Source organism: Thunnus maccoyii, chromosome 15 (assembly GCF_910596095.1).
Source record: "Thunnus maccoyii chromosome 15, fThuMac1.1, whole genome shotgun sequence".
Classification (NCBI taxonomy): Eukaryota; Metazoa; Chordata; class Actinopteri; order Scombriformes; family Scombridae; genus Thunnus; species Thunnus maccoyii.
Window position 1 is genome coordinate 4,118,521 of NC_056547.1, and position 14,611 is coordinate 4,133,131.

A 14,611-nucleotide genomic window follows, 5' to 3' on the forward strand; every position below is an offset into this window, starting at 1 on the left:
GATGGTCAGTAAGTCAAATCATTAGTTAAGGCAGCCCTGTCTGTAAACTCTGAATCATGAACTTCACACTTTCCTCAGTTAAAAAATGGATATGTATATTTTGAATTTTAATAAGTGCAGCTGTTTGTTAGTAGTGTTACTGTTGTCTTTATTCAGAAAAACACTGACTGAGGTTTTAAAGGACAAGTTCACAATTTTTAAACTCTATCATAATCAACAGTCAGGTGTCCATATGAACAGTGAAAGAGGTTTTCCTCGCTGTAATCATTCCTCCTGTTCATACTGGATATTAAAAGATCCTTCAAATGTGCTTTCAATGGAAGTGATGGAGGCCAAAATCCACAGTGTGTCCACACAGTCAGAAGTGAGGGAGAAGGAGTAGATGATATTTCTAGGATTTTAAACTGGTAATTATACTTTTATTGTGGAAAAACTATATGAGAGACATTATTATTAGACATAGAGTATTTTTCTGTCTTTATACATGTCTGGAGGGGATCTTAAAGAAAGTAAACTTTGATTCAGCTGCGTTAACGTTACTCTGAAGATCAGATTAAAACTGAAATGAAGCAGCAGAGGTTTCATGACTTTGCGTCATTTCATCATCATTTCTGTATCAGACCTGCTGTATGTCAGCATGAAGCAAACATACACATAAATGTAAAGAAAAGAACCTGAAAATATAGCACTGGGGAAGTTTCAGCCAGTAGGAGTCACTCGTTCATCTTTGTTTGTTTGTAAGAGCGTCGTCAGTTATGATGCTTTTGGGAAACAAACCTCTGAAACTGTAGAAGGTTCATAAGATGGATTTTACAGTTTCATCATAGCTTTAAGATGCTTTTGGAGAAAAAAACCTGGTTGTTTGGTCTGCAGCAGGGTTTGACAGCTTTCACACCACCATAAATGATCGGAGCCAACGCACCATTATGTTGATTTTCAATGATTTCTTCCTCTCACACACGTGATGTTGACAAACCTGAGAATATTCTAAGATCATGTAAAAAATTAACGTAATGCATTAAAGCAGATTGTAGTCTTTAATTGTGTGTGTGTGTGTGTGGTGTCAATGACATCAATGAAGGTGTGATCAAACGTCTCCTGAAGGACGAGAAGGAAATGAGTTAAAGTTTTCCTGTAGGAAGACATGATGTCAGCTGCTGAGCTACATGACTTTGTACAGATTCTGATGTCAGTGTTACATAATGAAATACTGTTTTGATAATGACATCATTTTATTATTGATTGTCTCACCATATTAATATGAAAAAGGTTGACATTTGTTATGTCTAAATTAATAATCTAAATATGACCAAAGTCTGGCCCAACATGAGATCTTCAATACTTTTACTATTTATATAAAATCAAACATTATGTTTTAGTTGACTTTAAAATAATTATTAATTATAAATCACATGGTAAATGTTTGTTTTGTGTTTTGTCCATATTACCCAACTCTGCACCCACCAATGTCCATGTAATTTGAATGATAGATTAAAAAACAATAGATGACTGAGTTTAATCTTTGAAGTTTTAAACCAAACAGGAAGTGAAGTTAGGAGGTGCTGGTGTTAATGGTGTTACAGGAAACCATCAAAACATTTTGTTATTGTCTGAAACTGTTGTGATGTTACATCACTTTAATCTATTATATATCATCATTTATAACATAAAGAAAGCTCTTCCTCTGCAGACATTGACTCAGGTCCTGAAACAGTATTTTAAAGCATTTTATCTTTAGTTTCCGTTGTATCCTCAGAGAATAAATAAATCAAAAGCAGTCCAGAAAGCACAGATTGGATATAAGCAGTTATTACAAACCTCAATGCATTTTCTTTTCTTCACAGGGTTTGATGGGTCTCTCTACAGGCATCGGACTCATTGTAAGTATCTTCTGTTGATTGAGTGAAATCTGCACCACACAGGTTCATGCTTTGGCATCTTCAAGTGGCAACAAGAGATAAATTAAATGTTTAAAGGAGTTACACCCAAATGACCAAAACTTAACATACTATCTTCATGACTAGATATTACTAGAGGTAACTGAGAAAATGTGTTATGCAATTTGGATAAATGAAAAGTTAATAACAAAATGCATCTCAGCCTCACAAGATGTAACAGCCTACTACTGTATTTTATGATCTCTGTCAGATGAGCAGAACAGTGTTCATGACAACTTATATATTTACTTTGAATTCAAATCGTAATGTGTCGTAATGCGACAAAGATGTACGGATGTCATACATTGTTATATTTTAATATATAAACACATATATATCCTTTATATATCTTATTGTGTGAAGCACTACAAATGGTTTGTATATTCCAGCTGTGTGTCACGCCTCTTTTACATGTCATGTGTGCTGAAAAGACTTCCTCAAAGGATAACCTGTGCATCCTCGCTCATAGCTCCTCCAGCAAGCCTCCTCTCTCCTTGAGATGCATTTTAGGAATTGAGACATTATTATTACATTATTACAAACCTCAATGCATTTTCTTTTCTTCACAGGGTCTGATGGGTCTCTCTACAGCCCTGCCTGTACGACTCATGGTAAGTATCTTCTGTTGATTGACTGAAATCTGCACCACACAGGTTCATGCTTTGGCAGCTTCAAGTGGCAGCAAGAGATAAATTAAATGTTTAAAGGAATTACACCCAAATAACCAAAACTTAACATACTATCTTCATGGCTAGATATTACTAGAGGTAACTGAGAAAATGTGTTATGCAATTTGGATAAATGAAAAGTTAATAACAAAATGCATCTCAGCCTCATGAGATATGTAGAAAAGCAGCATTAGTTCATGTATAGAAAGTAACACATCTGTTCATTCTTGCAGACATCAACTCACCTGACGGCTCCAATGAGCGTCTCCTTACTACCTAGCCCTCCTCTCATTTCTCAGTTTGTACATCCTCGATTCCTTTCCTGGCCTCCTCTCCTCACATCTTAGTCCCTCCCACCTGAGATGCGAGGGGAGGAGGCGAGGCAGCAGATATTTAACAAAATGAGACATCCTCGCTTTGGAGCCGTCATGTTAATTAAAATAATGTGCTGCAGAGCTGCATCATCTGTCCATTGCTTTTTTTACAGCCTACTACTGTATTTAATGATCTCTGTCAGATGAACAGAACAGTGTTCATGACAACTTATATATTTACTTTTAATTCAAATCGTAATGTGTCGTAATGCGACAAAGATGTACGAATGTCATACATTGTTATATTTTAATATATAAACACATATATATCCTTTATATATCTTATTGTGTGAAGAGACGTCCTTAAACATGACGCGCTGAGATCGATTTCCGGGTCACAGGCAGGAGGACGGATGAGAGAGGAGATGAGGAGGCACAAAATAGATAAATGAGAAGAGCCCACAGACTCAAGTGTGAGAGGAACCAACTTAGCAGGAAAAAAAAGCGCTACTACTGGACAGAGGATATAAAACAAAAAGGAGAGTTTGAAAAACCAGAAGAGACATTAAATGACAGATAACAAAAAAACAAGAACAAAGTATTTAATTAAGCTCAGAGAGCTGTGTAATTTAAAGGACAATAGATTTATCTAATGGAGGGACTAAACAGTTTCAGACCATGTCATTGACTTGACATCCATGAATAATTGAGGGCCATGTTATAGAAGCACTAGAAGCATTAAATAGCTATCCTAAACTTAAACACACCTTTTAATTAACTTGTTCCTACTAAAAAATTGTATTAAAGATTGTTTTTTGCACACAATATAACATCTCTCTGCCACAAAATCAAAAACATCTTCTGTCTGATCTTCAGGGTCTTTGTCCATAAAAATGTTTGGGGTCAAAAAAACAAAAATTACAAATTGAGTCTTTAAAAGCTGCTCAGTTAAACCACAAGTTCTGCAAGTTACTAATTTCAGATAATCATTTTTCTCAATTCAAAAATGGATATGCATGTTTGGAATTGAAATAAGTCCAGCTGTATGTCTTGTCCCAAGTCATGATGTTCTTGAGTTAGAGGCTTTTCCAGATTTAGAATCAGTTATGTAGTTTAGGAGTAGTAATAAGTTCAGCTGTTCATTAATGTGTTAATGTTGTCTTTATTAACAGTAGCAGGTGTAACCAACAATTATCAAGGTAACTGTTTTATTTCTTCTCTTTTACTTGAAGGTTACAGCTTTGGTCAGACTTACTTAGCTTATAGGATCAGACTGGTGTTAAATATATTTCTTATTGTCAACAAGTAAAACCAACAAAGTGATGAGTCTGTCTCTACATACTTGTCAACGTCCCTCCCTGTCTGTGGCTCTCAACTTCAAGCTCGTTACTTCCTACTGAAGACGTAGATCAGAAATATTTAGTTTCATGTTTTTAAAAAAGTCTCAGTCATTTTGTCACTGTAGTTTTTAACAAACAAACAGAGGAAATGGTGTATTTGTTGGGGACTATTTTCAGCGGTGGATGAATCTACATTTGAACTGTTGTGAGTATTTCTGGCAGCAGGACTGTGTGTGCAGGATTGAGTCAAAATAAAGGACAGTGTGTTCATGTTGATGAAGGAACATGTCACCCAGTACAGCGGTGTGACTCATTGACCACGGAGCCACAGAGGTCAACAGAGCTCTACGGCACAGAGGAATAAGATATATCACACAATACTTGTTAGTATAATTAATGAATAGAAAGCAGTCCAGGAAGCACTGATTTGTTGACGGCAACTTAATCCTTTTAGTTAGTCCTGGCCAGGCTGTAACTTCTGTATAATGAACTTGACAATAGTTAGTTTAGCTGATTTTATTTTTTGTGTATTAACTTTTGTGTTTATTCACAGATACAGCAGTTTCTATTCCTGTCTCTGGTAAGTGCTTTACTTTTCTGTTTTGGATTCTTTTAAAGTTTGAAATGTTAAATGTTTTGGTGCTAAAGATGTTTATAATGTTACAACAATGACTCAGATGGAGGCAGCATGATGAAAGAATCCCAAATGTCTGAATAAACCAGATTTAACTTTATTGATAAATTAAAGTGTAAAAAAAGCTGAGACAGAGGAGGAGGAAGGGCCTCTTGTAGGTTGGCTAGGAGCCACTGAGTGGACAGGTGCAGTTGTTCAGACATAAATCACCAACCTGAGGCAGACCTTCTGGACACTAGCCTCTGCCATACATTACCAGTTCACCTTCAGAAGTCTAACTGGTATCAGTCATTTCTGTAAACACAGCAAGAATATAGACTTATAGACCAAAAGACAAACCAAACCAACCAAAGACCAAACAATCCTGATTATTTAAAAAAAAAAAAAATCAAAGAGGATGTAGAGACAGAAAAAGCTCCACGTTTTATCAGACACATGGACTCATATTAAGAGAAGATGGTCAGTAAGTCAAATCATTAGTTAAGGCAGCCCTGTCTGTAAACTCTGAATCATGAACTTCACACTTTCCTCAGTTAAAAAATGGATATGTATATTTTGAATTTTAATAAGTGCAGCTGTTTGTTAGTAGTGTTACTGTTGTCTTTATTCAGAAAAACACTGACTGAGGTTTTAAAGGACAAGTTCACAATTTTTAAACTCTATCATAATCAACAGTCAGGTGTCCATATGAACAGTGAAAGAGGTTTTCCTCGCTGTAATCATTCCTCCTGTTCATACTGGATATTAAAAGATCCTTCAAATGTGCTTTCAATGGAAGTGATGGAGGCCAAAATCCACAGTGTGTCCACACAGTCAGAAGTGAGGGAGAAGGAGTAGATGATATTTCTAGGATTTTAAACTGGTAATTATACTTTTATTGTGGAAAAACTATATGAGAGACATTATTATTAGACATAGAGTATTTTTCTGTCTTTATACATGTCTGGAGGGGATCTTTAAGAAAGTAAACTTTGATTTAGCTGCGTTAACGTTACTCTGAAGATCAGATTAAAACTGAAATGAAGCAGCAGAGGTTTCATGACTTTGCGTCATTTCATCATCATTTCTGTATCAGACCTGCTGTATGTCAGCATGAAGCAAACATACACATAAATGTAAAGAAAAGAACCTGAAAATATAGCACTGGGGAAGTTTCAGCCAGTAGGAGTCACTCGTTCATCTTTGTTTGTTTGTAAGAGCGTCGTCAGTTATGATGCTTTTGGGAAACAAACCTCTGAAACTGTAGAAGGTTCATAAGATGGATTTTACAGTTTCATCATAGCTTTAAGATGCTTTTGGAGAAAAAAACCTGGTTGTTTGGTCTGCAGCAGGGTTTGACAGCTTTCACACCACCATAAATGATCGGAGCCAACGCACCATTATGTTGATTTTCAATGATTTCTTCCTCTCACACACGTGATGTTGACAAACCTGAGAATATTCTAAGATCATGTAAAAAATTAACGTAATGCATTAAAGCAGATTGTAGTCTTTAATTGTGTGTGTGTGTGTGTGTGTGCGTGTGTGTGTGTGGTGTCAATGACATCAATGAAGGTGTGATCAAACGTCTCCTGAAGGACGAGAAGGAAATGAGTTAAAGTTTTCCTGTAGGAAGACATGATGTCAGCTGCTGAGCTACATGACTTTGTACAGATTCTGATGTCAGTGTTACATAATGAAATACTGTTTTGATAATGACATCATTTTATTATTGATTGTCTCACCATATTAATATGAAAAAGGTTGACATTTGTTATGTCTAAATTAATAATCTAAATATGACCAAAGTCTGGCCCAACATGAGATCTTCAATACTTTTACTATTTATATAAAATCAAACATTATGTTTTAGTTGACTTTAAAATAATTATTAATTATAAATCACATGGTAAATGTTTGTTTTGTGTTTTGTCCATATTACCCAACTCTGCACCCACCAATGTCCATGTAATTTGAATGATAGATTAAAAAACAATAGATGACTGAGTTTAATCTTTGAAGTTTTAAACCAAACAGGAAGTGAAGTTAGGAGGTGCTGGTGTTAATGGTGTTACAGGAAACCATCAAAACATTTTGTTATTGTCTGAAACTGTTGTGATGTTACATCACTTTAATCTATTATATATCATCATTTATAACATAAAGAAAGCTCTTCCTCTGCAGACATTGACTCAGGTCCTGAAACAGTATTTTAAAGCATTTTATCTTTAGTTTCCGTTGTATCCTCAGAGAATAAATAAATCAAAAGCAGTCCAGAAAGCACAGATTGGATATAAGCAGTTATTACAAACCTCAATGCATTTTCTTTTCTTCACAGGGTCTTATGAGTCTCTCTACAGGGGTGCCTCTGGTGGTTCTGGTAAGTATCTTCTGTTGATTGATTGAAATCTGCACCACACAGGTTCATGCTTTGGCATCTTCAAGTGGCAACAAGAGATAAATTAAATGTTTAAAGGAATTACACCCAAATGACCAAAACTTAACATACTATCTTCATGACTAGATATTACTAGAGGTAACTGAGAAAATGTGTTATGCAATTTGGATAAATGAAAAGTTAATAACAAAATGCATCTCAGCCTCACAAGATGTAACAGCCTACTACTGTAATTAATGATCTCTGTCAGATGAGCAGAACAGTGTTCATGACAACTTATATATTTACTTTGAATTCAAATCGTAATGTGTCGTAATGCGACAAAGATGTACGGATGTCATACATTGTTATATTTTAATATATAAACACATATATATCCTTTATATATCTTATTGTGTGAAGCACTACAAATGGTTTGTATATTCCAGCTGTGTGTCACGCCTCTTTTACATGTCATGTGTGCTGAAAAGACTTCCTCAAAGGATAACCTGTGCATCCTCGCTCATAGCTCCTCCAGCAAGCCTCCTCTCTCCTTGAGATGCATTTTAGGAATTGAGACATTATTATTACATTATTACAAACCTCAATGCATTTTCTTTTCTTCACAGGGTCTGATGGGTCTCTCTACAGCCCTGCCTGTACGACTCATGGTAAGTATCTTCTGTTGATTGACTGAAATCTGCACCACACAGGTTCATGCTTTGGCAGCTTCAAGTGGCAGCAAGAGATAAATTAAATGTTTAAAGGAATTACACCCAAATAACCAAAACTTAACATACTATCTTCATGGCTAGATATTACTAGAGGTAACTGAGAAAATGTGTTATGCAATTTGGATAAATGAAAAGTTAATAACAAAATGCATCTCAGCCTCATGAGATATGTAGAAAAGCAGCATTAGTTCATGTATAGAAAGTAACACATCTGTTAATTCTTGCAGACATCAACTCACCTGACGGCTCCAATGAGCGTCTCCTTACTACCTAGCCCTCCTCTCATTTCTCAGTTTGTACATCCTCGATTCCTTTCCTGGCCTCCTCTCCTCACATCTTAGTCCCTCCCACCTGAGATGCGAGGGGAGGAGGCGAGGCAGCAGATATTTAACAAAATGGGACATCCTCGCTTTGGAGCCGTCATGTCAATTAAAATAATGTGCTGCAGAGCTGCATCATCTGTCCATTGCTTTTTTTACAGCCTACTACTGTATTTAATGATCTCTGTCAGATGAACAGAACAGTGTTCATGACAACTTATATATTTACTTTTAATTCAAATCGTAATGTGTCGTAATGCGACAAAGATGTACGGATGTCATACATTGTTATATTTTAATATATAAACACATATATATCCTTTATATATCTTATTGTGTGAAGAGACGTCCTTAAACATGACGCGCTGAGATCGATTTCCGGGTCACAGGCAGGAGGACGGATGAGAGAGGAGATGAGGAGGCACAAAATAGATAAATGAGAAGAGCCCACAGACTCAAGTGTGAGAGGAACCAACTTAGCAGGAAAAAAAAGCGCTACTACTGGACAGAGGATATAAAGCAAAAAGGAGAGTTTGAAAAACCAGAAGAGACATTAAATGACAGATAACAAAAAAACAAGAACAAAGTATTTAATTAAGCTCAGAGAGCTGTGTAATTTAAAGGACAATAGATTTATCTAATGGAGGGACTAAACAGTTTCAGACCATGTCATTGACTTGACATCCATGAATAATTGAGGGCCATGTTATAGAAGCACTAGAAGCATTAAATAGCTATCCTAAACTTAAACACACCTTTTAATTAACTTGTTCCTACTAAAAAATTGTATTAAAGATTGTTTTTTGCACACAATATAACATCTCTCTGCCACAAAATCAAAAACATCTTCTGCCTGGTCTTCAGGGTCTTTGTCCATAAAAATGTTTGGGGTCAAAAAAACAAAAATTACAAATTGAGTCTTTAAAAGCTGCTCAGTTAAACCACAAGTTCTGCAAGTTACTAATTTCAGATAATCATTTTTCTCAATTGAAAAATGGATATGCATGTTTGGAATTGAAATAAGTCCAGCTGTTTGTCTTGTCCCAAGTCATGATGTTCTTCAGTTAGAGACTTTTCCAGATTGAGAATCAGTTATGTAGTTTAGGAGTAGTAATAAGTTCAGCTGTTCATTAATGTGTTAATGTTGTCTTTATTAACAGTAGCAGGTGTAACCAACAATTATCAAGGTAACTGTTTTATTTCTTCTCTTTTACTTGAAGGTTACAGCTTTGGTCAGACTTACTTAGCTTATAGGATCAGACTGGTGTTAAATATATTTCTTATTGTCAACAAGTAAAACCAACAAAGTGATGAGTCTGTCTCTACATTCTTGTCAACGTCCCTCCCTGTCTGTGGCTCTCAACTTCAAGCTCGTTACTTCCTACTGAAGACGTAGATCAGAAATATTTAGTTTCATGTTTTTAAAAAAGTCTCAGTCATTTTGTCACTGTAGTTTTTAACAAACAAACAGAGGAAATGGTGTATTTGTTGGGGACTATTTTCAGCGGTGGATGAATCTACATTTGAACTGTTGTGAGTATTTCTGGCAGCAGGACTGTGTGTGCAGGATTGAGTCAAAATAAAGGACAGTGTGTTCATGTTGATGAAGGAACATGTCACCCAGTACAGCGGTGTGACTCATTGACCACGGAGCCACAGAGGTCAACAGAGCTCTACGGCACAGAGGAATAAGATATATCACACAATACTTGTTAGTATAATTAATGAATAGAAAGCAGTCCAGGAAGCACTGATTTGTTGACGGCAACTTAATCCTTTTAGTTAGTCCTGGCCAGGCTGTAACTTCTGTATAATGAACTTGACAATAGTTAGTTTAGCTGATTTTATTTTTTGTGTATTAACTTTTGTGTTTATTCACAGATACAGCAGTTTCTATTCCTGTCTCTGGTAAGTGCTTTACTTTTCTGTTTTGGATTCTTTTAAAGTTTGAAATGTTAAATGTTTTGGTGCTAAAGATGTTTATAATGTTACAACAATGACTCAGAGGGAGGCAGCATGATGAAGGAATCCCAAATGTCTGAATAAACCAGATTTAACTTTATTAATAAATTAAAGTGTAAAAAAAGCTGAGACAGAGGAGGAGGAAGGGCCTCTTGTAGGTTGGCTAGGAGCCACTGAGTGGACAGGTGCAGTTGTTCAGACATAAATCACCAACCTGAGGCAGACCTTCTGGACACGAGCCTCTGCCATACATTACCAGTTCACCTTCAGAAGTCTAACTGGTATCAGTCATTTCTGTTAACACAGCAAGAATATAGACTTATAGACCAAAAGACAAACCAAACCAACCAAAGACCAAACAATCCTGATTTATTTAAAAAAAAAATCAAAGAGGATGTAGAGACAGAAAAAGCTCCACGTTTTATCAGACACATGGACTCATATTAAGAGAAGATGGTCAGTAAGTCAAATCATTAGTTAAGGCAGCCCTGTCTGTAAACTCTGAATCATGAACTTCACACTTTCCTCAGTTAAAAAATGGATATGTATATTTTGAATTTTAATAAGTGCAGCTGTTTATTAGTAGTGTTACTGTTGTCTTTATTCAGAAAAAACACTGACTGAGGCTTTAAAGGACAAGTTCACAATTTTTAAACTCTATCATAATCAACAGTCAGGTGTCCATATGAACAGTGAAAGAGGTTTTCCTCGCTCTAATCATTCCTCCTGTTCATACTGGATATTAAAAGATCCTTCAAATGTGCTTTCAATGGAAGTGATGGAGGCCAAAATCCACAGTGTGTCCACACAGTCAGACGTGAGGGAGAAGGAGTAGATGATATTTCTAGGATTTTAAACTGGTAATTATACTTTTCTTGCGCAAAAACTATATGAGAGACATTATTATTAGACGTAGAGTATTTTTATGTCTTTATACATGTCTGGAGGGGATCTTTAAGAAAGTAAACTTTGATTCAGCTGCGTTAACGTTACTCTGAAAATCAGATTAAAACTGAAATGAAGCAGCAGAGGTTTCATGACTTTGCGTCATTTCATCATCATTTCTGTATCAGACCTGCTGTATGTCAGCGTGAAGCAAACATACACATAAATCTAAAGAAAAGAACCTGAAAATATACCACTGGGGAAGTTTCAGCCAGTAGAGATGAATATATGATGCAAGAAGAGGGAGAGGAGGACGATGAAGACACAAACTGGAAGATTAATTGTTGGATTAATTTTTGTGTCTGTTGGTTTAGTTTAGTTTTATTTTCTAATTCTTCCTTTTACATCAACGTCACTTATAGAACATCAGTGTTCATTTTTGAGTCTATAGTTTTTCATGAAGAAAAACAGTGAAAACTTGAATAAAACATGTAGTTTTTGGTTCCTGCTGTAGGTTCTTAAGATGCTTTGAGCCTCCTGCGAGTGTTCAGGAGTCACTCGTTCATCTTTGTTTGTTTGTAAGAGCGTCGTCAGTTATGATGCTTTTGGAAACAAACCTCTGAAACTGTAGAAGGTTCATAAGATGGATTTTACAGTTTCATCATAGATTTAAGATGCTTTTGGAGAAAAAAACCTGGTTGTTTGGTCTGCAGCAGGGTTTGACAGCTTTCACACCACCATAAATGATCGGAGCCAACGCACCATTATGTTGATTTTCAATGATTTCTTCCTCTCACACACGTGATGTTGACAAACCTGAGAATATTATAAGATCATGTAAAAAATTAACATTATACATTAAAGCAGATTTTAGTCTTTAATTGTGTGTGTGTGTGTGTGTGTGTATGTGTGTGTGTGTGTGTGTGTGTGTGTGTTTTATCAGTCTTTCTACAACATCTCAATGATGAAGGTGTGAACAAACGTCTCCTGGACGAGAAGGAAATGAGTTAAAGTTTTCCTGTAGGAAGACATGATGTCAGCTGCTGAGCTACATGACTTTGTACAGATTCTGATGTCAGTGTTACATAATGAAATACTGTTTTGATAATGACATCATTTTTATTCTTGATCGTCTCACCATATTAATATGAAAAAGGTTGACAATTGTTATGTCTAAATTAATAATCTAAATATGACCAAAGTCTGGCCCAACATGAGATCTTCAATACTTTTACTATTTATATAAAATCAAACATTATGTTTTAGTTGACTTTAAAATAATTATTAATTATAAATCACATGGTAAAAAATGTTTGTTTTCAGTGTTTTGTCCATATTACCCAACTCTGCACCCACCAATGTCCATGTAATTTGAATAATAGATTAAAAAACAATAGATGACTGAGTTTAATCTTTGAAGTTTTAAACCAAACAGGAAGTGAAGTTAGGAGGTGCTGGTGTTAATGGTGTTACAGGAAACCATCAAAACATTTTGTTATTGTCTGAAACTGTTGTGATGTTACATCACTTTAATCTATTATATATCATCATTTATAATATAAAGAAAGCTCTTCCTCTGCAGACATTGACTCAGCTCCTGAAACAGTATTTTAAAGCATTTTATCTTAAGTTTCCGTTGTATCCTCAGAGAATAAATAAATCAAAAGCAGTCCAGAAAACACAGATTGGATATAAGCAGTTATTACAAACCTCAATGCATTTTCTTTTCTTCACAGCGTCTGATGGGTCTCTCAACAGCGGTGACTCTGGTGTCTCTAGTCCCCCTGGTGGTTCTGGTAAGTATCTTCTGTTCACTGATTGAAAGCTGCACCACACAGGTTCATGCTTTGGCAGCTTCAAGTGGCAGCAAGAGATAAATTAAATGTTTAAAGGAATTACACCCAAATTACCAAAACATGACATACTATCTTCATGGCTAGATATTACTAGAGGTAACTGAGAAAATATGTTTTGTAATTTGGACAAATGAAAAGTTAATACCAAAAATACATCTCAACCTCACAAGATGCGTAGAAAAGCAGCATTAGTACGTGTATAGAAAGTAACACATCTGTTAATTCTTGCAGATGACGGCTCAGATGACCACTTAGACTACAACTCAGACAACTCAACCAAAGGCTGGCGGCCTTCCTTTTGAAAGTCAGTCCAAGATGAACCAACTCTTCGACTTTATCTTTTTCGTTATGTATTTTTGTACTTGGACATTTGTATAATTGTTGAGATGTTCTGGCTCTGTTGGTCTTTTAACAGAATCTTTTGAGTCTTTTCACTCAGAATATCTTAAACTAAATTTGGATTGATTTATTTTTAGTTGTACAAACTTTCATTTAGATTTGACTCCATGATGTTGAGATCAGGGCTCTGTGGGGTCCAGACCATCTGTTGCAGGACTCCTTGTTCTTCTTTAGCTGAAGATAGTTCTTTATGACTCTGGCTGGATGTTTGGAGTACGTCTCCCTGATAGTACTGCATTATGGATAAGAACCTAAACATCTAAGGTGCCTAAAACATTTGCACAGTGCTGTTAATACAGTATGTGTGACCATTTTGAATTATGAATATACTTGTACTTTTTATACTTTAAGTAAGGGGGGGGGGGGGGGGGGGGGGGGGGGGGGCAGAGCATTTGGAGGGAGTTGGAGCCTTTCCTGATTTTACTGTATTTAGTTCTGTATTTGTTTCTTTTCAAATGGTCTTTTTTTTAATCCAACACAGTTTTTAATCAGTTTTTTATTAATGATTTTATGATATGTCTGTTTTTATTTTGCTGCCTTTGTGAACATGGATTTTGAAAAGTTCTTTAAAAATAAAGATTATCATTATTTTATCAGAAATGTCAAAAATAACTTGCTTCTAAGGAAGGCAGGTATTGGTTTGCTTTTAGTGAATGTAAAAAGCTTCTTGCACAATCCTTTTTCCAAATGTTTTTTTTATGTCATCACTGAATTCCCTGGTACTCTGTTTCCTCTTTTTGTTCTTAAAACTTGTGTTGTTTGAGTTTGACTGTTATCAATAAAGTTGAGAAAAGAGAAAAAAAGATACACCTGTGTGTCCTCGCTCATAGCTCCTCCTACTCCTGTCTCGTCGAGATGCATTTTAGGAATTGAGAAATCTTTGAACATGAGGCCATGAGATCGATTTCCGGGGCACAGGTATCAGGACGGAGGAGAGAGGAGACGAGTAGGCACATAATAGAAAAAAGAAGATCCCTCGGACAAAACGGACTTTTACAAACGTACACAGAGTTTACTTTGTGGTGTTGGATGTATTTCATCGCAGTTTTCGTCCTTTTGGGGACGGGACTGACGGTAAACAGCGGTAAGGGAGGTTTTTTTTTTAACACATTAATATGACTAATATGAGTTTAATCTATTCATAATGATAGTTTTTCAGTTTTTGTAAAGTTCTCTTATTCCATAGGCCTATTACATCCAAACAGA

General features: G+C 35.8%; 3 protein-coding genes and 1 long non-coding RNA gene across 6 annotated transcripts in view; all 4 read left to right on the plus strand.

Moving 5' to 3' along the window:
- Positions 1–10,562, plus strand: part of LOC121913709 (DLA class I histocompatibility antigen, A9/A9 alpha chain-like) — a 258,294-nt gene extending 247,732 nt beyond the window's left edge. The window contains exons 22-25 of the mRNA XM_042436474.1: positions 7,211–7,252; positions 7,879–7,920; positions 9,464–9,490; positions 10,185–10,562. Of these exons, the coding sequence (XP_042292408.1) occupies positions 7,211–7,252; positions 7,879–7,920; positions 9,464–9,490; positions 10,185–10,303 (230 nt within the window). The 3' untranslated portion in view covers positions 10,304–10,562. The remainder of the gene's footprint in view (positions 1–7,210; positions 7,253–7,878; positions 7,921–9,463; positions 9,491–10,184) is intronic.
- LOC121913712 (major histocompatibility complex class I-related gene protein-like) overlaps positions 1–14,611 on the plus strand; it is a 100,956-nt gene that overhangs the window by 73,844 nt on the left and 12,501 nt on the right. The window lies entirely within an intron of this gene.
- On the plus strand, positions 1,657–4,268 carry LOC121913716. The gene is made up of 3 exons (XR_006100363.1): positions 1,657–1,880; positions 2,507–2,548; positions 4,092–4,268. It is a non-coding gene; the product is annotated as an uncharacterized LOC121913716 (long non-coding RNA).
- The window catches only part of LOC121913711 (major histocompatibility complex class I-related gene protein-like), a 37,419-nt gene continuing 37,044 nt past the window's right edge, over positions 14,237–14,611 (plus strand). The window contains exon 1 of the mRNA XM_042436478.1: positions 14,237–14,489. Coding sequence (XP_042292412.1) covers positions 14,300–14,489 — 190 coding nt within the window. The 5' untranslated portion in view covers positions 14,237–14,299. The remainder of the gene's footprint in view (positions 14,490–14,611) is intronic.